General features: G+C 40.3%; 1 protein-coding gene and 1 long non-coding RNA gene across 7 annotated transcripts in view; one reads left to right on the top strand and one right to left on the bottom strand.

Moving 5' to 3' along the window:
• The window catches only part of calcr (calcitonin receptor), a 249,152-nt gene extending 244,638 nt beyond the window's left edge, over nucleotides 1–4,514 (bottom strand). Inside the window, exon 1 of one of the 4 annotated variants that reach the window (XM_073054231.1) lies at nucleotides 3,735–4,514. In XM_073054231.1, the coding sequence (XP_072910332.1) occupies nucleotides 3,735–3,813 (79 nt within the window). In that variant the 5' untranslated portion in view covers nucleotides 3,814–4,514. Of the gene's footprint in view, nucleotides 1–3,608; nucleotides 3,712–3,734 lie in introns of those variants that run through there. The other 3 variants (XM_073054227.1, XM_073054230.1, XM_073054229.1) reach the window with 3 other exon arrangements.
• Nucleotides 1–26,952, top strand: part of LOC140732084 (uncharacterized) — a 73,850-nt gene that overhangs the window by 13,109 nt on the left and 33,789 nt on the right. For 2 of the 3 annotated variants that reach the window (XR_012099972.1, XR_012099974.1), the window contains exon 1: nucleotides 1,143–1,548. The exons of the other annotated variant lie outside the window; for it this stretch is intronic. This is a non-coding gene — a long non-coding RNA (uncharacterized lncRNA). Of the gene's footprint in view, nucleotides 1–1,142; nucleotides 1,549–26,952 lie in introns of those variants that run through there. 3 annotated transcript variants of the gene reach the window in all.

Here is a 26,952-nt window from a genome sequence, read left to right as displayed (position 1 = left end):
AATGTGAATGGGACGTAATGCATAATTCACTCAACACTGAACTTACTCCTTAAATTATGGACTCACTTTCAAGGATTTACACTTCATGTTCTCAATATTTATTTATTGATTGTATTTGCCTTTTTCCTTTTGCACGTTGTTTGCTTGTCTTTGTGTGTAGCTTTTCACTTGATTCTATTTTTTTCTTGTTCTCCTGTGATGCCCACAAGAAAATGAATATGGTGACAGAGAGATAGTTTGATAATAAACTTACTTTGAACTTTGATTTGGTAACAGCTGTAGGAATTGGAATCTTAATGGAAGCAGTATCTATACAAGAATTTGGAGATAGAAATTCATAATACAACTTTGCAGACTGATGACCTGCCAAAAAAAACATGACAGTGGGTAGAAACCATCTCTCACTCTGATAATTGAGAATATGAAATGTGGATGTGTGAGTAAAACTTGCAAGATACTAATTTATAATTTCAGACTGAAGTACTTACTTCAATACAATTTGAAAGATAAGGAATATTAAGAAAGGGCAACACTGCTTGGGTCACTGGAAAACTGCCTGGTCTGAAGAAATACAAAATAGAACAAAAACTTAAAATGTAGGCTGTTTTTACACATGATGTGACAATTTTTTGAAAAAAATGAAAATATATGATACAGCGGTGAGAAAAAAGATTGCATTCAGCAGCTGTGGAAAGCAGATTGAATAAAAGATATAATGTTCAACATATCACTGTAATCCATGAAAGTGTTTTGGTTGCTTCATGAAGTTAATATTGCATTTGGGAATCAATATGGGGAGTCTTTGAATGAGCATTAATAACTGAAAGAGATCACCATCAAAGATCAACTAACCACTGTTTTGGAGTATTGGCAGAACTGCCTGAGTCGATCAATGAATATTTCACACAACACCAACTTAAACTAAACTTTAACTTTTTGTTTGTATCTCTCTCCCACTTTTGCTAGAAGAGAATACTTGTTTCATTCAAGTTTGTGACAACTTGTGCACAGGAATGTGCATACATCAATGCACTAATGATTATCAGGATGATCAGAAAGGAATTTTATAAATACAAAATTTTTGTTGTTTAATGAGTGAAAAAAAAGGTTCACATTTGGTTCAGTCTGAGAGAACGTAATGTAAAATAGATAAATGTCATTATAACAGGACCTGTGGATATCCACATGTTGTCAACAGGTTTTATGACCCTGAATTCAAAGCAAGTCACTATTCCTAACATACCCACAGGAAGCAGATTAGCCAGCAAGAGTATGCTGCTTAGTTGTTTGATCCCTATGGAGCAAAGTAGGACGAAGTTTTCAGAGCGTTTCACTAAAATTGCCCAGGGATGTGAGGTGAAATCTTGTTGTAGATATACTGTTCTTGAATGCGGCAGACTCAATAATCATCTGGTCGATGTATTTCCATCTGACTATATCGGCCACCCTTTCTTCGTCTCTTCGGGCCTGTGGACTTAAATCTGAAGCAAATGCCCAAATGCATTGAGTTGTAACCACCCGATAAATTCCAAGCGTTCACTGTTTCGAGTAAGTCCACATTCTTACACAAACTTTAAGTATCTATTTTTTTTTATCTTCTCCGCGTCCTAACTTTTCTGCAGACTAATATATTTTTTAGTAATGTATGTTAATTGAGCAGATCCCTTAAACATATCGCCGGATGGAACCTAAACGCAGAAGTATACGTGTCAGTGCAATTAACCGAATCCAACCAAGTCACAAGCAATAAGCGGTGTCAAGTGAAAAGAAAGATAAATATACAGATGTGAATTATTTGGAATAGCCTACGTTGAAAATACTGTGAAGAATTTGGGAAGGCGTTATTTCTATCTTATCTTTCGAAGTCTTGATTCTGCTGCCCCGCGATCTCCGATTCCCGCCTCTCTGCACAAAACCCGTAGGATTATCAGTACATTTCTACCGAGCCTTAAGATGCGGATGAGTTCAGTTGATGGCAGCTCCTAATGTTTGGTACAGCTGAATCTCAATCGATGAGTCATTTAGCACTTGGACGAGCGTCAGTCTACCGAGGCAGATCCCACTCTCCAAGAGTGCTTTCATAGTTCCGTGCACCCGAGACTAGGGGACCAGCTGCATTCTTGCACTCTACCTTTTAAACTGTGTTTTTGGCATAGTTTAATCAAAGTCGCTGCAATTTAATTTAGCCCAAACTGCTAAGGTGAGTGTAGCAAAATGCGACACTGGAAAAATAAACTAGTACAGACATAGCTGAAAGTCGACTTTTCTCTTTAACTGCAATTCGCATTTCTCAAGCTGCGTTATCGAGAGTTTGACAAATGTTCTCTGCAGTTATTCCAGGGAAAGGGCACCTTGTAGGACAGGCTGAATGAAGAATTAGATTCGCAATTATATGTTTACTTCGAATATTCGGTATCTTAAATGTCAAATCATTTAACAGCTCGTTTTGCACTTAATTATCTACTGTGTGCTCAAATAGCAGCTTGTGGTCCTTTGCAGAGAGCAGCGTGTAATCGAGTTGATTAAATATTATTTTGCAAAAACATATATATTTTGGAATTGCATTACTAACCAAAACCTATTACACTTAAGTAAATTTTGAACTCAGATCAGACTTAACCAGGATGGAAAAAGAAACAAATAGATGCTAGTTTAGCTAAACATACTAATCTTATTCCGTAGTTTGCGAAGTTCCCACTCAAGAAGGAAGCATTTAACATTCTGTCTGCTCGCTGTCAGATCTTATATAGTTTTATAAAGGAATAATCTCTTTCACATCTCCGTATCACTGTTTACGTAGTGGTCTTGAGAGAAAGATCACTACGCAAATTATGCATCCTAATGGACAACATGGCTCTACAGAGGAGCTACCTCTGTAAGTTACACACTGGCTGATAGTGAACGGAGCAATGTTATACTGCAATATTGTACAAGTATTACTGGTAAATAGTTGAATCTGCATCCTGATATAACTTCATTCTGTGGAGGTAAATATCTAACAGAGACGAGGCGCGGTGTTACGCACGGACCTGATATCCCAGCAAAACAAAATGTTGCTCAAACTGTGTTTCAGACATCCTGCATAGATCAACGTGGCTTTCTTTCTAGATACAGTGTCTATGTTCCAATATCTCCTAGTGTTCACCAACATACTGTATGTCGAGAACTAACCTTCGCAAGACACTCGGCCCAATAAGTAAGCCGAACATTACGCCTTTTAGACAAAATCACGATCTTATATGATCTATATAACATCACTTTTTTTTCAGGAACAGTGCTGAAAGGTTCCCGAGTTGGTTCTGGTCTGTTGTGTTTAGTTGTGTCGAGCCCGAAATCAGCAGATATTTCACAATTATGAATGTTACGCTAGGTTTACGAGTCAGCCCTTGTTTTCGGTTCGTGTCAAGTAGTTTCACTCATTTCAGTCAGGGTTTGGCGCAGTTGCTCCTGTAGGTCCGAATTCTTGCCAAATTCGGCAATAGAAATGAACTTTATGAATCATCACAATCTTACAGCCTGACAATCGGCGCCCGGACAGAGATATCCTCTCATCACCATTTTGCTTAATTGCTTAATTTAAGAAACTTAAATAAACGAAGGATCAATACCTCCGAGATGCTTGCTCTGAAGATAAACTGAGTTGGGATGACAGCTCTCAAATCAAAAAAAGGCTATTACTAAAGCTGCATCTTTCTTCCTCTCTTTCACTCCTCTCCAAAGATGAGAAAGCTCACCTGATGTCAATGTTCCTGCACAGATAATGCAGCTGAATTTCGATGATTCGCGAGGTTCCTGTAATTCCTGTCTTAACATCGGCAATATTCTTATCTCTCTCTCTCTCTGCCTCTCCTCTCCTTCTTCGGAATCTTAGTTTCGCTCACCGAGAGACTGATCTGAATGAATGACTGACTAAATGCAGCAGTTGAAGCTTCCTTGTCTCTCGCCGCTGGTGTGCCTGCAAGATGTGACTGACCGCTCTTCAGACCCTGACTGCGAGTCTTAAACGCCCCCGCTCATCACAATCCCGGCAGTGCGAAATGGAACGGCTTGGCATATGTAATATACTACGGGCTCTTTCTTATTCCTCTCTAATCAGACACTGTCGGGCTACAGCGTTGCTCTTAAACAAAGCCGCGTTTTCTGGCAATGGCCGCTAAACCTGAAATGATGCATTGATACTAGAAAGAAGATTGCGGTCCAATGAATGGATCTTAATTTCTGAAGAATATGGGCCCGATTTCGGTGGGAAAGGTGGATCATTCTAATGTTGCATCGTTGGTATACGTTCCCCAAATCATTTGCATGAACATATTAAAAATACAGAGAGAACAACATAGTAATGTATTCATTGGAGAACCGGTTTAGTTTCGGGGCTATTGAGAAGCTTCGGACCGTTTAAAGAACTTAGCAGACAGAATATAAATGGACTGAGAACTGGAACGGACCGTTTCTTGAGACCCGATGTTTCAGAGATTATAATGGTCGGCAGTCACCTATCCAATGCCAAAGACAGTAGCGGACACTTTTCAATCCTCCAGCATTTTTTTTTTTCTGGCCACATTTAAACGCGACATCCCTTCTCTTGGATGTTTTGTGGGTCTATACCAAACTAGTACATTCCTGCTGTTAATTTAGTTGATGAAACCTAGAACTTGGCAAATAATTAATAATGTATTTTCAAAGCGGAAGTAACTATTGCCCCCCACCCCCGTTCTGTTTCGAGGAGTTTTTCCTCGAAATCGAGTGATAAACTTTTTCTAAACGTCTCAGACCTAATTTTCTAAATATTAATTTGTCTGATATATAAAAAACAAATTATTGCGTTTGATGGACATTTGGAATACAACAGAAAATGCTGTAAATATTCAGTTGGTCAGTCAGCCTCTCGAGACGAAGAACTTCTGCTATTGCGCTGAAAGCTTAACCCCCTCTTTCCAGTCCCTGTAGTATCCAAGACATTTTCAAGGAGAGAAGCCTTAGGAAGGCGGTGTCCATCATTAAGGACCCCCACCACCCAGAACATGCCCTGTTACCGCCGGGAAGGAGGTACAGAAGCCTGAAGACACACACTCAGCGTTTCAGAAACAGCCTCTTCCCCTCTGCCTTCCGATTTCTAAATGGACACTAAACCCACGAATACTACCGCACTACTTTTTTATTTGTTTCTGTTATCTTGCACTATTTTAACTTGACTATTTAATAGACATATTTATACTTAGTGTATCTCAGTTTTTTCTCTATATTTATTTATCATATATTTCGTTGTACTGCTACCATAAAATTAACAACTTTCACTACATATGCCGGTGATTTTAAACCTAATTCAGATTCTTTCTCTCGTTTTATCTCAGCATGTGTTTCTCACAATCTCTATACTCTTTTATGCGTGGGATCCCACGTTTAGTAGAAGTATTATACTTAAAGTATTCCTCCTCGGAATTCCTGTCCTTCACCAGAAGACAGAGTCATGTTCATTTGCCCATGTCACGTACTCTGGCGATGCTGGGCTGGGGAACAAAGAGCACTCATTTACTGAAGATGACCGCCTGCAGCGTGAAGAACCCATTTTTCAAAGTCTATCAGTAACTCAATCGTTGCATTTTTCTTCTTAATGCTTTTGGCTTGGGGAAAATATATTGGCGCCTCCCATTCCTACCACTTGGAGTAGTTGATTTACATTCACATCGCTGTCGCTAAAGATATCTGAAATATTTGCATCTGTAACCTAAAGAAACATCACAATTTATATGAGAAGTTCGTGACTTTTAATAGTATTTACTTTTGTTTTCATCCCATCGGCAAATCCCAGTTTGTTCCCTAATGCCCGTACCAAATATTTATCTGGTCGGATTTCAAATTAGGATTACATTAATTTGAAAATGCCTGCGTTCTACTGTATATTGGCTTTAGGAGGGGATTTGGTGGTAAGGGTGTGCGCTGTAAGTTTTGGCCTGATTACATAATTGCAATTTTGCTATTAGTAGTTTGTCTCATCAGTGTAGATGGTTATTTATTTCTATAATTTTAGCATGCATTTCTAAATATAGATGCATAATCATCAGTTAACAATGTTAAAATACATATTGCTGAAACTTAATTTGCAATAAAGAGGCCAATGCGCCCCGTTTGTCCAGCAGAACCGTGTGGTTACAGCAGCAAGGCGTAGGTAACCGTACCCACAGTGGACCTTGAACCAGACTTTTCAGGAGAACGGAGGTGGAGACTTCCCCTTTTGAATTCGGGACGAATTGAAACGGAAGTGGATCAGTATTTTGGAACACTGTTGTCTCGGAAGTTGGAAAGGCTTTATTATTTATCCAACGCACTTTATGACGACCGACCAGTAGTGTCAAGCCATAAGTAATCCAAATAGGTTTATGTCTTTTTTTTTGCTGTGGATGATTACTTTTACTCCAAAATAACAAGAACGTAGGAGGCCGAAATTATTTCTGCTAGGTCTTCATTTTTCATTTTCGAGTAGTTAAATCCACATAGATTGAAGCCAGAGAGAAAAAAGCAGCACACTCCATTAGAAGAGCACTAAATCACCAGACAAGTCTCTCAACAATGTACTGAAATGCCGCGAGGGAAGAGGGAAGGCCCGATTAAACTGGGTGGCCTAGTTGTTTGTTTATGATTTTGGGAAAGCGACATTTTAGGCTAGATTAAATTAAAAACAATTAAATCATTAAGGAAACAGAGTAAAGTTGCGCATTTCGCACTTTCGTGTCAACAAACACCGAACACCTCATTATCAAGGTTACTCTTTTCTGAGCTCTGCGCTTTCAAATGACAGTTAAAATGGCTAGAGCCTCTAAACAGAAACAGCCGCCGGAAAGAGAGAGGTACTCATCTTTCACTACATTGTTTTCATCTCATATTTTAGCCATTTTATCTCATAAAGCTAATTTTAAAAAAACACGCTTGAACAATGGAATCTTTCATTGAAATAAAAAAAGTAATTGACATTATCCCTTGGAACATTGTCCCATATTTTGTTCTGACCATGCACCTGGATGTTAATCATTTTGTGAGTTTATCGGTAAAATGGCAAGACTGGCCTTTGCAGAATGTACTTGGTCTTGTGTTTGCCTGTCTTCCTTGGTTACTGCTTTTGGTTACCTATTAATGGTGTGTAACTTGGATAAAATTGCAATATTTCAGCACCATGGAAACATCAGCAATATTGTGCAGAGAGGGGAGCTTCCAGCTGGGAAAGGAAAGGCATGCACTCTGACAGGACTCGGCTTTGCAAACGGCAAGCAGCACTTGCTACAGCTTGCATGGAGAGTAAGCTGAAGTCCGCATCTGTACACTGGCTGTGTCTTCCCAACATTCTTCGCAAAGTGACATTTAATTATTGCTCGCAACTGCGGGTCAAGGGACTAGAAGTGTCATAAAGATGCCCTGAGGCAAAATCCGGATACATCTCACTTGTTTTTCAAGAGCACCATATGCTGATTTGATTCCAATATGGTATCTGATACACACTGGAAAGTATATGGTGTGAGTCGTGTTGGTTACTGAGGCTGGAGTTACACAGAGGGGCCAATCATAATGTCAGTGTGCGTTGCTCCTTTGATGTCATATTGTCAAACTCCAAGTCAAAAGATGCCCCTAGCAACTTTCAGGTTCAGTTAAGGTTTGGCCTTGATTGACAAATCAGTCAAACAAAATGAGTGATACTTGGTAACAAATACTCTATGCTTTATGAGGGTAAGATAATAAATAATACATGCCAACATCAGCAAAACAGTGGGGGCATTCACAACTTTTGAATCTGTGTGGAGGGTTTGGATTTAATCAGGAGGATTGATTTTAATCAGATTCGACATGCAGCGAGGACCTGATGTCTGGCAAAGTGAACATTTACCCTATGGCCGTCATCTGTGCTTTTTAAAGGGATCTTCAATTATTTTCAGTTTAGTTGTTGATTGCTAGGCAGTAATGTGATGCTTAATGCTTTTAGGCCTTACCTGGTTTGTTAAACTCAGTATGATTGATAAGCTTATGTGTCTGTGCTTGCAACTCCAGCAGGAACCCGATGCTTTCTGACCTGGAAGTTATAGAGAATCATAGACTGTTGTGTTGTATGTACCATCATACTGCATGATAATAGGCTATTGGGCCCATCACATCCACCCTGATCATTGGGTACTCATCTGTATTAACCCATCTTCCAGCACTTGTCCAGTAGGTTCAAGTGCTTTAATAGACACTTCTTAACGGCAATCAGCAATTTTTCTTACACCACTCCGAGTGTACTCATTTTCCATTCTCCTTCAAGTATAACATGAAGAATAAATGAAATATTGTAAATAGTGTACCATGGAAGAATAAATAAACTGAAAGCATGCAGGGCAACTTTCTACAAGGAGGTGAGGAGAAGGGAGTATCACATTTGGCTCTCAGCCAAACAAGGACACGATTACTCTGGAGGATATTTCTCTGTCTCCTCATTAATGGGGCAATGTGCTGCAAACTCAGTGCGAGGTGCTAACAAAAATGTCACATGTCGTCGTCACAAATGGAGCTACGAGCGTGGCCAGGACCATGATTTGAAAGGCTATTGAAGGTACAGTGTAGCCATTCATTGTGGTATCTAGCTAGGGAGTAGGAGTAGCTTTTCACTTTGCAGGAAGGAATTCCCAGGTGAACTCTACAGCAATTAAATAATCATATTCTCGCTTGTTAGAGAAATGGATGCAACACTCACACAAAGACTTGCTAGGATTGCAGGCTTCCCAAAGACACAGGGTTCCATTGACTGCATTCAATTCATTTTGATAAAGCTACAGGCACATAGATGTGCACTAGGAAGGGCTGGCATTCCCTGAATTCCATCCACACTGAGTGGATCCCATCTGCATCTGTCCACATCCAGGAAGCAACCTACGTGACAAATATGGCAAAGGCTTTTGACTCACCTACACAACTCCAGCTCACAAGGAAGATTTGTCTATAAGGAAGCTAATTTTATTACCTGTAGCTTTACAGAGCCAACCACTGGCATCACAAGTTCCTGAAATAGGGAGAGCTTTGCAGTATTCACCACATATATCACAAGACCTTTCGTGGTCTGGCATTTGCTGTACAACATAAACCATGCAGGTTCAGTCCCCACCAGCAGTAGAAGAGGAGGTTGAGCAAGAGAAGGTGAGAAAGGCACAAGCAAAATCAGGTTTGCTTTGCTGTTCAGACTGATGGAGAACATCAGACAGTGATTTCAATGAACACAGTTTCACTAGTGCTTCCCAGCCACTCTGCAGTTTCTGTCCCAAAAGAGAAAGGCAAAAGGTAAATAAGAGTAAGAGAGAAGAATGATTTCTGCAGTAACACAAAACACAAACTGTACCTCAACAAACAGAAGACATTGTAGGATGAGAAGGAAACAGAATATGAAGTATTAATGAGTGGAGCACTATGACTTTTTGGATATTCCTGTGTTGGCTGAATGGCTATGAATGTGCATAAAGAATGAGATGCAGTAATATGCTGGAAATGTTAGTTATTTCTGGCAATGCAGATGGAGGATAACCTTCACTTCTGGATCATACACATCATTCAGAGCGATGAAACCTAAATCAAAACAGCACAGCGAAAGGTCTTTTAGCCCATAATGTCTGTACTAACCATAAGGCCAGTTTAAACTAATCACCTCTGTCTGCAAATCATCTATATCGCTCCATTACATGCCTGTGTATGTGCCTACCTACATGCTTTTTAAACATTGCTGTTGTATCAGCTTCCACCACTTCCACTGGCAGAGTGTTTAGTCACCTATCACACCCTGTGATAGATTTGCCTCACATATTACCACACAGTGTGATAGATTTGCCTCACATATTACCACAGTGTGTGATAGATTTACCTCACATATTACCACACAGTGTGATAGATTTGCCTCACATATTACCACAGTGTGTGATAGATTTACCTCACATATTACCACACAGTGTGATAGATTTGTCTCACATATTACCACAGTGTGTGATAGATTTACCTCACATATTACCACACAGTGTGATAGATTTGCCTCACATATTAACACAGTGTGTGATAGATTTGCCTCACATATTACCACACAGTGTGATAGATTTGCCTCACATATTACCACAGTGATTCAGATGACTCAAAAATTAGAAATATCCCTCCACTCTTCAAGAAGTGAGGGAGGCAGTAAAAAGGAAATTATAGGCTAGTTAGCCGGTTTTCAGTGGTTGGGAACATGTTGGAGTCCATTTTTAAGGATGAGCTGTACATGAGGCTGCTTAACAAATTAAGAGTCCATGATATTACAAGCAAGGTACCAGCATGGATTGAAAATTGGCTAATTGGCAGGAGACAAAGAGTTTGAATTAAGGGAGCCTATTCTGGCTGACTGCCAGTGACAAATGGTTTTCCACAGCTTTCAGTGTTGGGATCGCTTCTTTTCACGTTATATATCAATGATTTGGATGATGGAATTGATGGCTTTGCGGCCACGTGTGCAGATGATACAAAGGTAGGTGGAGGGGCTGGTAGTGTTGAGGAAGCAGGGAGTCTGCAGAAGAACTTGGACAGACTGGAAGAATGGGCAAAGAATCAGCAGCTGGAATATAGGGCTGGGAAGGGTATGATCATGCACTTTGGTGGAAGGAATAAAGGCATAGTTTATTTTCTACGTGGGGAGAAAATTCAAAAATCAGAGGTGCAAATGGACTTAGGAGTCTTTGTGCAGGATTCCCTGAAGGTGAACTTGCAGGTTGAATCAGCAGTAAGGAAGGCAAAAGCAATGTTAGAATTAATTTTGTGAGGGCTGGAAAACAAGAGTAAGATGTGATGCGGAGGCTTTATAAGGCATAGGTCAGACTGCACTTCGAGCATTGTGGGCAGTTTTGGACCCATTATCTAAGAAAAGATCTGCTCTCATGGGAGATGGCCCAGAGGATGTTCACCAAAATTATTCTAGGAATGAAAGGGTTAACAGACAAGAATCATTTGATGGCTCTCAGCCTGTACTCGCCGGAGTTTAGTACAGTAAGGGGGGGATTTCATTGAAGCCTATCGAATATTGAAAGGCCTAGATAGAATAGATCTGGAGAGGATGTTTTATTTTAAAATCATTTTTATTAATTATTATTGAAGATTAACAAAAAAGATACATTAAGTCAATATGTCATTATGTACAATAAGGAATTAAATTAGCAAATAACTGATTAACAAAGCTAAGCAATATATCAATAATAATAAGAGAAAATAAAGTGTTAAGAATATTTTTTGAAAGAAAAAGAAGGAAAAAAAGAACCTCGACTAACTAAAAAAAAAACAAAAAGAAACCCCATTAGGAGCACAACCCTGGAGCTTTCCATCATACAAGCTTCCATTAAAAAAAAACATCAATCCGCCAACTCAAATCCACTTAAATAAAAATCGGAAGGAAACCATATTAATTAACACAAATCAGATGATAGTAGCAGGTGAATGAACCCCACCTTTTCTCAAAATCAAATCGAGGATCAAAAGTTCAACTTCTGATTTTCTCCAAACTAAGACATAACCATTGTATCAAAGTAGGAGCAGAAGCATCTTTCCATTTCAACAAAATAGCCCTTCTGGCCAATAATGTAACAAATGCAATTACATGTTGGCCTAATGGAGAAATACCATGAATATATCAGGATGTTTCCTACAGTGGATGAGCCTGTAATGAAGGCACAGCTTCCAAATGGAGGGATGTCCAATTAGAACAGAGATGAGAAGGACTTTTTTTTAATCAGAGGGTGGTGAATCTCTGGAATTCATTGCCACCAATGACTGTGGAGGCCAAACCATTGAGTATATTTAAAGCAGAGGTGGATAGCATCTTGATTAATAAGGGCATCACAGATTATGGGAAGAAGGCCAGGAGAATGCAGCTGAAAGGGGTAATAAATCAGCCATGAATGAATGGCAGACCGGACTCAATAAGCTGAATAGCCTAATTCTGCTCTTACGGCTTATGGTCTTATGGTATAAGCAGAGTTCAGTGCTACCCAGTGCAGCCTCACCTCCAGCTTCACTCTAAATCAATGCCATCAGTAATGTTGAAAATATTCAGGATGTTTCAAAAGGTAAAAATACTATTATAAATAACATAATTAAGCATTTAAAGTAATGAAAAACAGTTAACACAAATTGGAAGTTTATTGCGATCTATTTACCTGGCTTGGGATAATAAACAAATACCTGCAGACTGATAGAGACTTAAGAGGAATTTGAGACCGGACACTTATCTCAGCTTCCTTCTAAGATCCCTGTCTTTACAGGAAAGGTAGACTGCACCATATTGAGTTCATTATGCATAAAAGGATGAAATAGATTAGACCACTAGAAACAAAAAGTCTATAGGGACTAGATCACATTTCTTTTGTGGGGCTGTAGATTGACACACCAGAACTAGCAGTGCCTATAACCCAAGTTGCTTTATTGGGCATACAATTCTAATATTTTGCTAACAATAGGGAATAGTGTACAGGCAGTCCTATCCACAATAGAGTAGAACTAATCCAATTTGGCTCATTGCTGCCCCATCAATCTCCTTTGAATTTTCAGCAAAGAGATGGGCAAAGTAGTGCTGTCAACCTGTTAAAGAACTCCCAGTTTAAAATTTGCCTCCAAACATGATCACTATCTTGGTCCACATAAGGACCAAAGAACTTAATTCTGCAGTCAACAAACTCTAGTAGTAGAAATTATACTGTAATGTCTGAGGTCAATCACCCCAGCCATGGGGCATCACTCAGGAGTTCCACAAAGCACAGTCACAACCCCAACAATCTTTAGATGCTTCATCTATGAACACCATTCTATCAGAAGGGCAGAAGTGGGGATGTTCATCAATGGTTGCACAATGTTAAATTATAGTCATTGCTCTTTGGAAAATGAAGAAGCTGAATATGGTTGGGGATAGGTCCTAGACAACATTTAGACAGAGATTAATAAGCTGCAAGTGAGATACCAGCTCCACACAGGAGAGTCTAATCACCTGTCCTGGACATTTCCATTGCTGGATCAATATTCCAGTGGTCACCATTTGCCAGAAATTCAACTGGACCTGAGAAATAAGTATTGTGAGAGTAACAAATATACAGGATCTGGATGTCCAATGGTAACTAATTCACTTCCTTAAAGCCTTTCCACCATCTACATGGCACTGGTCAGTAATCCTTGTAGCATCTGGATCCCTACAATATCTATCTCAGAGGATGACAGGTGAACGCTCGCAAGGCATCAGGTCCCAATGTATGTACAGCACTGTTCTGCTACTGCAAAACATCAAATTTCACAACATACACTCTGTGGCCATGTCATTAGGAACCTCCTGTACCTAATAAAGTGGAGACTAAGGATATGTCCTTAGTCTTCTGCTGTATAGCCTATCCACTTCCAGGCTCAACATGTTATGCATCCAGAGATGCTCTTCTGCACATCACTATGGTTATCTGAGTTATTGTTCCCTTCCTATCAGCTTGAATCAGTCAGGCCTTTCTCCTCTGAATTCACTCATTCGCCCACAGGACTGCCAGACACTGATTTTTTGTTTGCTCTATTCTCTGTAAACTCTAGAGACTATTGTGCATGAAAATCCCAGGCGTCCTGTAGTTTCTGAGATATTCAGACCATTCCTTCTGGTACCAACAATCATTCCACGGTCAAAATCACTTAAATCACATTTCTTCCCCAATCTGATGTTTGGATGGAAAAATAACAAAATAACTGAACCTCTTGACCATGTCTGCATGCTTTTATGCATTGAGTTGCTGCCACATGACTGGCTGATTAGATATTTGCATTAGCGAGCAGGTGTACAGGTGTATCTAATAAAGTGGTTACCGAGTGTATGCCAGTGATAATAAACCTAATCTGGGTTCTGATTCAATATTGTAATGGACTATTTGCCATTTATCTGATTAGTGAAACTCTGGTATTTAGCAAACTTGACAAGAATCAGGAAAAAAAGCAATCGTCTTGAATGATGTCCAGTCCAGCATACCAAACAATCAGACCACACCAGCACATTGTGGATGCACTGTATACCATCACAGAATGCAATTGTTCCACAGCATCCTCTAAAATCATGGCTTTTGTTACCAAGAAGGAAAAAGACAGGTGGCAGGTACATGGAAACACCACAATTTGCACGTTAGCTTACTAGTCTCACACCATACCAACTTAAAGCTTATAGCCTTCACTATTACTGTGTCTAAATCCTCAAACTCTGTCTCCACATGTTGGAATACCTCATCAGAAGGACTGCAGCAGTTCGAGACACTGGCTCACCAGCATCTTCACAAGGGCAATTAGGGATAAAAACTAAATAATAACCCTGCAAGTGACACACGGATCCCAAAAAAAGAACAAGTCAAAACACCTCAAATACTAATGAAACTCAATTTTCATTAAGCAACCTATGTGATTCCTCACACCCAGAACCAGGTGTAAAGTGTACCAGTCAGCAGACTGTAATAATTTGCAGGAGAGGTCAGAATGAATGGAAGGGGTTGCATATATTTTTGAAGTGACATTGGAGGTGTGGAGGGAGAAGCAACAGAAAGGGAGAATGTCACTTTGTCCTCAATGGGTGTCTTGCTAGCTGTGAATCCTGCAGCCACTGGTGCAGCTCTAGTTGGCCTTGTGTTCCTTTCATTCTTCATCCAGACAAAGGATGGCCCAGTGAGCAAGATACCCATCAACTCTTTCTGGTACCTTCCTTAAGTTGGCAAATGAAGTGGAGATGCACAACATTCCTTCCTCTCCAGTGACATGCTCAGAGAATTTCATAATAGGCATGAATTGAATGTCTGTGACAAAACGTTTCAAGGCGCCTGCAGTTCAGGACAGTTCTGCACGGCTCCAGCAGCAGTGAGTCTGTGAAGGTCAGTAACCCTTCAAACCATGCATGACATCACCATTCTGATTACTCAGAAATAGCAACTTGCTTTCAGAAACCCGTTTTACATCTTTAAAGCCTTCAGCTTTTAGAAAGCCCTGCTTCTTAAGATGCCTTGCCTTTGATTATCCACATACCTGAACTGGTCTTGTCGGATTGTTTGGTATGCTGGACTGGACATACCTGGAGTCAACCTGCACAGCTGCTTTGAGCGTCCCATTAACTCAGACCCCAAGGTCCCTCTGATCCTCTACACTGCTAAGAGTCTTACCATTAATACTATATTCTGCCATCATATTTGACCTACCAAAATGAACCACCTCACACTTATCTGGGTTGAACTCCATCTGCCACTTCTCAGCCCATTTTTGCATCCTATCAATGTCCTGCTGTAACCTCTGACAGCCCTCCACACTATCCACAACGGCTCCAACCTTTGTGGCATCAGCAAATTTACTAACCCATCCCTCCATTTCCTCATCCAGGTCATTTATAAAAATCACAAGGAGTAGGGGTCCCAGAAGAGATCCCTGAGGCACACCACTGGTCACTGACCTCCATGCAGAATATGACCCATCTACAACCACTCTTTGCCTTCTGTGAGCAAGCCAGTTCTGAATCCACAAAGCAATTTCCCCTTGGATCCCATGCCTCTTTACTTTCTTAATAAGCCTTCCATGGGGTACCTTGTAAAATGCCTTGCTGAAATCCATATACATGTACACTACATCTACTGCTCTACCATCGTCAATGTGTTTAGTCACATCCTCAAAAAATTCAATCAGGCTCATAAGGCATGACCTGCCTTTCACAAAGCCATGCTGACTATTCCTAATCATATTATGCCTCTACAAATGTTCATAAATTCTGCCTCTTAGGATCTTCTCCATCAACTTACCAACCACTGAAATAAGACTCACTGGTCTATAATTTCCTGGGTTATCTCTACTCCCTTTCTTGAATAATGGAACAACATCCACAACCCTCCAATCCTCCGGAACCTGTCCCGTCCCCATTGATGATGCAAAGATCGTCGCCAGAGGCTCAGCAATCTCTTCCCTTGCTTCCCACAGTAGCCTTGGGTTCATCTTGTCTGGTCTCGGTGACTTATCCAAGTTGATGCTTTCCAAATGCTCCTGCACATCCTCTTTCTTAACATCTACATGTTCAAGCTTTTCAGTCTGCTGTAAGTCATCACTACAATCGCCAAGATCCTTTTCGTAGTGAATACTGAAGCAAAATACTCATTAAGTACCTCTGCTATCTCCTCCGGTTCCATACACACTTTTCCACTGTCACACTTGATATTATCATCTTTGTTGTTCACCCTTACTGGAACATGCTGGACTTCAAACTATTACTAGCTCTTTTATTTTACTTTAACATAGAACTTAAAAACATAAGAACTAGAGAACACAAGGACTCATCACTTTATTCTTGATCCAATTATTAATAAGATCACAGATAACTATTTATTTCAATGTTACTCTCCTGCATTAGCTCCATCCCTGTTTCTCCTAATATTGATATGCATCAGGTATACTTAACAACTGTGCTGCCATAGTTCCTTTGGATAGAGAATTGCAAAGATTCAATATCTTCTGGCTGAAGAACTTACATTCTGAATACCAACCCTTTACTTAGAGATTGCTACCTGTAGTTCTAGATATTTCTGCCAGTGGAATTGTCAAATCTGCTGCTACCCTGAGTGCCCTTTAAGAATTTCATACACTTCAATGAAATCACTTTTCATTTTTTATAAATGCAAGAAAGTACAGTCAAATCTGCTTAATTTCTCCTCAAACCTGCCATCCTAAAAATTGATATGGTGAACCTTTATTACACTCCCTCTATTCCAAGCATATCCTTCTTTAACTAAGTATACACCAAAACTGGCCATACTGGTGCCCTCCATATTTGGAGTGGGACATCACTTGTACTCAAATCCTCTTGCAATGAAGGTCAACATGCCATTTCACTTCCAGGTGTCTACTGAACATGCCTGCTAACATCCAACAATTGAGATACAAGGGCATCCAGGTCCCCCTGAACACCAACATCTTTCACTGTATCGCCAGAGAAAAAAAGCACTCTGCTTTTCTGTATTTCTATGCCAAAGTGAATGACCTCACATTTTTCCACATTATATTTCATCTGTTTTTCTAAACCCAAAGTTTCAACTTCATGCTAGGATGGAATCCTTATCCATGCAGCGCTCTTCTGAAAAGACTTGGCAGCTATTCAGCTGCAAAGGTGAGAGTAGGTTCATGTCAGACTTTGGATAACAAACGTGAGTGGGAACACTGAATGATTTATCCACTCCCTTTCCTGGGAGTTCTCAACCTACCCCACCTGCTATTTTAACTAATTTCAGTGAATGGACATGGTACCTTCCGGGCTGGGGTAACTGAGTTATGCTTGAGATATTTATTTTGCTTTGTAAATGAGTTACAAACAAATCATGTTATTTTTAGCATTTGCAATACCCAGTAACCAAAAATACTGAATATCATCTAACGTATTCACTGGCACACAAACATCATAAAATTGGAACAAAACTGTTATCTAATTTTAATTGGTTCCACATGCAGTGTTCACTGTTTTCATTTTACATTACTAATAGAGTGGAAAGAGCATCAGGTTGAACAAGTAATTTACATCTGCATACTTGGCTGACATAATTAGTTAATGACTGCATGTTTAGAATAACGGCTTAATCGTCAATATTCTGTATTGTTGAAGAGTTTGATCACTGTAACTGCCTTCTTCCGAACTTGATAAGGCCATACAGATTGAGCAAAATAATCAAAATAGAGGGGAGTTGAAGATCTGTTAAATATTTCCTACCTAATTGAACAAGTATATTCCAGGCTTTAGAATCACAAAGTAATTTCTTGCATTGACCTAAATTTCTCTTTCTAACTCAATGTGAAGAGTCACTGGGCAACCAACTGGTTCTATTTTGGTTTGATAAATTCACTAGACAAAGTGAAAATCATTTCCCTGTGAAAATCACTTGCAAGTGGAACAAATCTGTCAGTAGTTCAGGAAGTTTATTGCATGAATAGCTGCAACTACAAAACCTCATGCTTCATTTCTCTACTGAATTAACTACTTCAAACTGATGCTCTATAATTGGCTCAGGGTCTTGACTGAAAAACCATGAATCGAGTACCTGGTGAGTTCAGAATCAGGTTTATCTCCAGTGTCTGCCTTTCTGGAATAGCTTTCTGAAACACAGCAATAGATAGATAGATAGATAGATAGATAGATAGATAGATCGATAGATAGATACTTTATTCATCCCCATGGGGAAATTCAACTTTTTTCCAATGTCCCATACACTTGTTGTAGCAAAACTAATTACATACAATACTTAACTCAGTAAAAAAATATGATATGCATCTAAATCATTATCTCAAAAAGCATTAATAATAGCTTTTAAAAAGTTCTTAAGTCCTGGCGGTAGAATTGTAAAGCCTAATGGCATTGGGGAGTATTGACCTCTTCATCCTGTCTGAGGAGCATTGCATCGATAGTAACCTGTTGCTGAAACTGCTTCTCTGTCTCTGGATGGTGCTATGTAGAGGATGTTCAGAGGTAGGGTAAAATGCAGAGGGTAGAGTTCTAGAGAGTATCTGATGCCCTTTTGAAAATGCTCAATGGAAGAGATAGCATGAGAGGAAGAAGAAACTAGGTAATGAATCCTTTGTTTATAATAAATAATTTTCAGGACTTTGGTATTTTTAACAAGGCTAGCTTTCCCTCTAGTGTTATTCTGGTGTTAAGATGCAAAATTCAATACTAACAGTCATACACAGCTCAAGGCACACATGGCACATAGAAGACAACAGTAAAATACAGTTGGCAAGAAATATTATAGTCCAATTACCTGAGTCCATGAATTTTGCAGCAGTCTGCAATTGAACACAATATATCTTGTCTACTGCTGAGTGAACACTAGAGGGCAGCATGAGCTTCAGCCTGAATGCCCTGCCACACCTCTTCCAGCAGTTCAGTGGAGCACGACTTTGACACCTCTCCTGGGCGGCTGTAACACTGTGGTTTAAGGCCTCGTCCTCCCTACGATAGAGGCCATGCAGCTCCCCCGATATTCGCTAACAAACCAGTGAATTGGACTTTCAGCATTCCGCAACAACAATGCCACCAGGGTCTTGTGGTCACAGGAAAAGTGTTACTCGCTGTTAGACCGCACACCTCCTTTGCGCACCCACTCTGATGCCTCTCTGACGCAGATCGCAGCACCGTCCAGCTCCTTCCGTTTCTCCACCAACAAGCAACTCACTGCCAGGGTAGACCTGCAAAACCACTAGGGTCTTGTGATCATAAAAATACTTTAAAAATTACAGTACCACCTTTGGTTGATCCCATAGAAGCCACTGTGTCCAAGTGCACCGCCATCTGACTAGAAGTCGATATGGTGGTGTACAGATTTGGCATTGCCCATTGTACTGGTGACCAAACTGGATGACTTACAAGAAATGTGAAGTTGGTGATGAACAGTTAGCTAAGTGTCAGACTAATGCATTTCCTGATCATAGCAGTCCACAAGGCCTAGAGTTGCTGAGGAATTCTCATACTGACTACCGGGAAGCAGGTCTTTTCCTTAAAGTGCCATCTCCTCTGTGTATGGGCACACCTGTTTCTGTGGATTGATTTGATTGAATTCCAAGTCACTGGAAGGATGACATCCTTCACTGACGACAGTGATACAGATAAGCTCTAGTCTTTATTAGTTGTACTTCAGGATAAAAGTGCAGTGCAGTCGAAACTATGCCCAACAAGTCAGTGTCCTCATGGGTATCACTTAGTTTGTACACGCAGTGGCCAATTATTTGGTACCTCCTATATTTTCGAGACTGCTCTGCCTGAAAATCCCAGATTAGCAGTTTTTGAGATACTCAAAGCACCCCATCTGGCACCAATAATCATTCCACAATCAAAGTCACTTAGGTCACTTTTCTTCCCTATTCTGATGTGTGATCTGAAAAACAATCGAACCTCTTGACCATGTCTGTAAGCCTTTATGCACAGAGTTGCTGCAACATGATTGGCAGATTAGGTATTTGCATTAATGAGCAGGTGTACAGGTGTGCCTAATAAAGTGACCATTGAATGTATACCAAGGATGGTTTGTTTCTTGTTTTAATAAGAATAAAAAAAAGTCATAGATTATATAGGATGTTCCTAACTTCTGAATATAAAGCCAAGATGGGGTTCACATAATTGATAATGATACACATTGATAATGACATGATGTTTACAAATGACATTAGAAAAATGGTAGTTGAAGTAAGGTGAGTCACAACTGGAAGACCTAGATCAGTCTCCAGGTAGGACATACATTCACCGGAAACAGAGGTTGTCATGTTAAAATGTGGACTACATAATAAAAACTAGTGCTAATGGGATCAGTATGTTGGCTTGCATTGGATATGTTAGGATTACTGGCTGCAATTCTTGTGATCCAGTAGGGAACCAGGTCAGTAGAATCTGGTCCACTAGTCCTTTGATAGATTATATTGGCTACAGGATTGCTTTGAGTCAGTGGACTGGGCCATGTTCAAGGACTCATCAAAGGCTGGTTGTCATGGACATAAAAACAGTTATAGACAAGTCTGTCCCACAAAATGATTCAGAGTCTTCCCCAACCAGAAGCCCTGGCTGAACCATGAGATCCACAATCTGCTGAGGGCCAGATAAGTGGCATCCAGGCCTGGCAACCAAATAAAACACAGAAGGTTCAGGCATGAACTCTGAAGAACCACCTCACATGTGGAGCAGCCATTCTGGACCATATCACTGAAGGATGCTCTACAGCTGTGGCAGGGCTTGAATACTATCACCTCCTACCAAGTGAAACTAAGTGACGGAGATGATAACAAGGTTTCATTCCCAAGTGAGCTCAATGCTTTTTGTGCTTGCTTTGACCATCAAAACATGGAGGCACCATCACGAACTCCCACCACCCCCGATGACCCTGTCATTTCAGCCTCTGAGGCCAATGTTTGGAAACATCCTTCAGGAGGGTGAACTCATGGAAAGCATCCGGCCCAGATGGGGTACCTGGCTGAGTAGTAAACACCTGTGCTGAGCAAATGGCTGGAGTGTTCACTGTTATCTTTAATCTCTCACTTCAGCAGTCTGAGGTGCCACCTGCTTTAATTATACTGGTGCCCAAGAAGAATGTGGTAACCTGTTTCAATGACAGTAATCCAGTAGCACTTACATCCACTGTGATTATGTGCTTTGAGAGGTTGGAAATAAAATATATCAACTCCTGCCTGAGAAGCAAATTGGATCGCTCAAATTTGCCTACCATTACAATAGGTCAACAGCAGATGGCATTTTATTGACTCTTCACTCAACTCTGGAACAACTGGACAGTGAAGATGTGTACATCAGGATACTCTACATTGACTACAGGTTGCAGACAATAATATTATCCCCTCAAAACTAATCAATGAGCTCCTGGACATAGGTCTCAATACCTCCTTGGACCCTGGATTTCCTCACTTGCCAACCTCAGTCAGTCTGGATTGGCAACAACATCTCCTCCAAATCACAGGTGCACCACAAGACTGTGTGCTTAGCTCCCTGCTCTACTCACTTTAAGCTTCTGATTGTGAGGCTAACCACAGTTCCAATGCCATATTTAAGTTTGCTGACGACACCACTATCGTTGGCTGAATCAAATGAGGTGACAGATCAGCATACCGGAGGGAGATTGAAAATCTGGCTGAGTGGTGCCACAGCATCAACCTCTCACACAACATCAGCAAGACCAAGAGGCCGATTATTGACTTCAGGAGGTGGAAACTGGGAGTCCACAAGCCAGTCTTCATCTGGGGATCAGAGTTGGAGAGGGTCAGCAACTTTAAATTCCTTGGTGTTATCATCTCAGAGGATCTGTTCTGGGTCCAGCGTGTAAGTGTGATTACAAAGAAACACAGCAGCTCCTCTGCTTCCTTAGAAGTTTCACATGGTACGTATGTGAAACTCTATTGCAAGTTTTTTGGAGGCAAAGAATAAGGAAATTTTGATACAGTTACACTGGTTTTTATTGAGACCAGATCTTGAATATCATGTGCAGATTGTTTCATTTTAACTAAAGAAGGATGTACAGTATGTATATATTTTAGTGAATGTGTAGCATTAGATTGGTTTTTCTGGAGGGAGAGAAGCCATTTACTTTTAGGAGTTTAGACAAATGAGAGATGATTGAGGAAGACAATTCTTAGAGGGCTTTAAAGAGGTGATATTTCCTCTAATGGGAGAGTCTAAAACTCAGCCTCAACTCAAAATTCCTACACAATATGAAAAAATGAATCTTTGGAATTTTCATTGGAACTATTAATTATTATACTCGTGGGTCAATTGATAGGTTGATAGGCAATGAGAATTACATGATATGTTCAATGGTTCAGTAGCTCAATTTAATATCAGAGAAATGTATGCAAGATACATCCTGAAATTCTTGTTCTTCGCAGACATCCACGAAAACAGAGGAGTGTCCCAAAGAATGAATGACAGTTAGAACATTAGAACCCCGAAGCTCCCCAACTCCCCCCACCCATGCAGGAACAGCAGCAAAACAATGATCCACCCCTACCCCCACCCACTTTTGCAAAAATAAAACATCAGCACCCTCCACCCACCAAACATGCAATTGCAAAGGCCCCAATAGTATGTAGGAAAATTGTTATCTGCTTAACTGCTTCATTAGTTCTAGCTTTTGACCAACAAGAAAGGATCATATCATTGTCATCCAATTAAATCCAAATACATTTTTGTTACTGAGTTACAGTGGCATCATTATTCTCTTTTCAATTTACTCTAGTGATAGACTGTTCATATAGAGAGCAATTGCACTAACTATATAATCAGAGACTGTTATTTACAAAAGACTAGAGATGATATCTCATATTCTAGAAGTGATAATTAAAGACCTAATTGATTGCAGGATGGGGTAAATGAGATCATGTTATTGGACAGGCAATCCGAAGGACTAAATTAGATCAATAGGAATGTTCAAATATCAACTAATTAACTGATAATTTAATTTAAATTAATTTGGTAAATGTACCATTTTTTGAAATTGTAATGTAAATAATAATGGCCATGATATTATCATGTTCTTTAAAACCCACTTGTTTCATCAGTGTACTTGAAGAGAATAATCAGCTATATTTACCAGGTCTGATCCAAATGTGACTCCAGGCCCACAGTAATTTAGTTACGTCTAAACTGTTCTTTGAAGAAGCCCAGCAAACCCTGAAATGTATCAAGCCAACAAAATAGATAGATAGATAGATAGATAGATAGATACTTTATTCATCCCCATGGGGAAATTCAACATTTTTTCCAATGTCCCATACACTTGTTGTAGCAAAAACTCATTACATACAATACTTAACTCAGTAATAATATGATATGCATCTAAATCACTAACTCAAAAAGCATTAATAATAGCTTTAAAAAAAAGTTCTTAAGTCCTGGCAGTTGAATTGTAAAGCCTAATGGCATTGGGGAGTATTGACCTCTTCATCCTGTCTGAGGAGCATTGCATCGACAGTAACCTGTCGCTGAAACTGCTTCTCTGTCTCTGGATGGTGCTATGTAGAGGATGTTCAGGGTTTTCCATAATTGACCGTAGCCTACTCAGCGCCCTTCACTCAGCTACCGATGTTAAACTCTCCAGTACTTTGCCCACGACAGAGCCCGCCTTCCTTATCAGCTTATTAAGACGTGAGGCGTCCTTCTTCTTAATGCTTCCTCCCCAACACGCCACCACAAAGAAGAGGGCGCTCTCAACAACTGACCTATAGAACATCTTCAGCATCTCACTGCAGACATTGAATGACGCCAGCCTTCTAAGGAAGTACAGTCGACTCTGTGCCTTCCTGCACAAGGCATCTGTGTTGGCAGTCCAGTCTAGCTTCTCGTCCAACTGTACTCCCAGATACTTGTAGGTCTTAACCTGCTCCACACATTCTCCATTAATGATCACTGGCTCCATATGAGGCCTAGATCTCCTAAAGTCCACCACCATCTCCTTGGTCTTGGTGACATTGAGACGCAGGTAGTTTGAGTTGCACCATATCACAAAGTCCTGTATCAGTTTCCTATACTCCTCCTCCTGTCCATTCCTGACACACCCCACTATGGCAGGGTTGTCACCTCCTCAAGATGAATTTGGAATAAAAGCTGCTTGTTTTGGCTAAAGATGAATAATTTTAAAAAAAATTTGGAATGGTATTACCATCTTTTATCATTTCTACACTGTCACCAACAAATCAAGTTCCTCTGATAGCTAAAGTAGTTCAAAAAACAAGTGTACAACAGTATGAGTATGCATTCCATTTTAACCATTGCTTTGAATAATGTTCAGTGTGGGTCTTTAACAGGGGCAGCCTCAATGTTATGCCACTTCACCATATAACACACGTAAACGAATGTCAGTTGTTAAAAAACACAATCACGTGCCAGCAGGGCATCAGTTTCATGAGGGCTGCTACGGAGGTGGTGGGGGTTGTGGGGCGAGAATGCTGCAGTGGTGAGGGCTATTACAGCTGTGCCTGCTCCCTCAGGGTCAGTAACCCTCTCATGCTTATCTGCTACTCAAAGTCCTAGTATTACCTGTGAGATGAACACTGAGTCAAACACTGAGATGAACAATGATTCTCTTATTAGTTGCCTTCTCCAAAAACACTTGTTAGTTTGAGCACTTTGAAATGTGTATGAGCAGCTTCCTGTGAGGTGTAAAGATGCCTTAGGACATGTCCTACTGGTAAGAGAGTGACTACTTAAATGGTGCTTAAATAATATCGTACAATCCTGTTCAATGGCAGTCATTTCTGAACGGAGATCATCATTTTACTATATAAGGGGATAAAATATTGTGCAATGATTGTCATTATTTGTTGTATTTCTGATGCTGGGAATGTAATCAGACTCATCAATGTGTTCACATCTTTTCACTTCTGCAATTTTCCAACTTCATCCAGTGAAACTGAATAATTGCTAACCACTATGGCAGTGTAATGGTTAGCAGAACGCTTTAGACCATCAACATCTATCTATCTATCTATCTATCTATCTATCTATCTATCTATCAACCCAGGTTCAATTCCCGCCTCTGTTGTAAGGAGTTTGTATGTTCTCCCCATGACCACACGGGTTTCCTCCAGTACTCCGGTTTCCTCCCATAGTCCAAAGCCATACCAGTTGGTAGGTTAATATGTCATTGCAAGTTGTCCTGTGATTAGGCTAGAATTAAGTTAGGGAATTGCTTGCAGCATGGGTCAAAGGGCTGGAAGGGCCTATTCAGAGCTGTATTTCGGTAAAATATTTTTAATAAATAAAAAATATGATTTACATAGGGTAAGATGGATTTTGAGGTGCAGCTTTGAAAGAATATCACCACTCCATCCAATTTCAAGGCAAATGATCTCAACATAGAAATTAACAAATGCTAAGCTTAGAACATATACTCAACAAGAGAAGTCATTCCAGCATCTCATAAATCAGAAAATTGAAAAATATATCTCTCAAATTGTTAAGGTGGTTTTCACCCCAATCTCTTCATTAAAACTTGACTTGTGCAGTTCCCAACATCAACACACTGACACAACAGGATCCTCGTCTTCTTTATTGGGAGACCACGGTCAGTGCAGATTGATAATAACATCGCTCTCTCACAAATAATTAACACAGGAGCAGCTCAAGAATGAGTGCTTAGTCCACTGCTCTACTCTGTCTATACTCCTGACTGTGTGGCTACGCACAGATCAAACACCGTCTTTACATTCACCAATGACACAGCTGTTGTTGGCAAGGTCTCAGACGGTGACGAGAAGGCGTGCAGGAGTGAGATAGATTGGGGTGGGGGGGTGGGGGGGTTTGAATGGTGTTGCAACAACAACCTCACACTCAACATCAACAAGACCAAGGAGTTGATTAAGGACTTCAAGAAGATGAAGTTGAGAGAATGCAAAATAGTTCTCATAAAGGAGTCTGCAGTTGAAAGTGTAAGCAGTCTTAAATTCCTGGGTGTTAATATCTGTCCTGGGCCCAATATATTGATGCAGTCATGAAGAAGGCATGCGAGTGGTTCTACTTGGAGGAGATTCAGTATGTCACCAAAGACTCCTACAAGTTTCTACAGATTTATGGTGGAGAGCATTCTGGCCTATTGCATCACACACTAGCGTGGAGGCTTCAATGCACAGGATGGCAAGAGGTTACAGAGTAAAGCCGACTCATCAGATCCATCACCACCTCCAAGACCACCTTCAAGAGACACTGACTGAGGAAGGTTGTATCCATCACTAAGGGCCTTCTCAATCTCCTTGTCCCCAGAGGAATGCTGTCTCGTTCAGCTGTATCTATGTATGGATTGAATGATGATTAAACTTGATTTGATTCGATTACTAACATCAGGGAAGAGTTACAGGAGCCTAATGATTCAGAACAGCTTCTTCCCTCCACCATCAGATTACTGAATTGTCCATGTTCCCATGAACTTTAATGCTTTTATTGCACCATTGATTTATTTTGTAATTAATAACAATTTTATGTCTTTGCACAATATTACTGCTCTAAAACAACAAATTTCACATCACCCAAGTCAGTAATAAGTCTAATTCTGATTCTGAACTGACTGTAGAGGTTGTGACAGCCTCTAGGAGTTAAAGAATTTTCTTCAACGCACCCTGAGTCCAGCAGCATTAAAACCTGTTGCTGAGGTGAAGGCCACTGGGTAGATACATTGTCTGTGTGTTGTCACTCCCATCCTGGTAATTATCCTCACATCTTGCGTCCCATGCCACAGGATTCCCATGCCACCAGGAGGCCCAGGCTCAGCATCAGGCAGAGACTCTGAAATTCTACATTAAGCACTGTGAAACGCAGAAATAAAGTAACAAGTATATAGCATTAAAACCTGAAAAAAAAACACATTGATGTCCCATTTGGTGCTCTTTACTTCAGATCTCCTAGGCAACTTGCTCTGGTGTTTG

This window comes from Hemitrygon akajei, chromosome 8, assembly GCF_048418815.1.
Source record: "Hemitrygon akajei chromosome 8, sHemAka1.3, whole genome shotgun sequence".
Taxonomy (NCBI): domain Eukaryota; kingdom Metazoa; phylum Chordata; class Chondrichthyes; order Myliobatiformes; family Dasyatidae; genus Hemitrygon; species Hemitrygon akajei.
The sequence above is the reverse complement of the archived record's forward strand: the minus strand, read 5'-3'. Positions and strand labels throughout refer to the sequence as shown.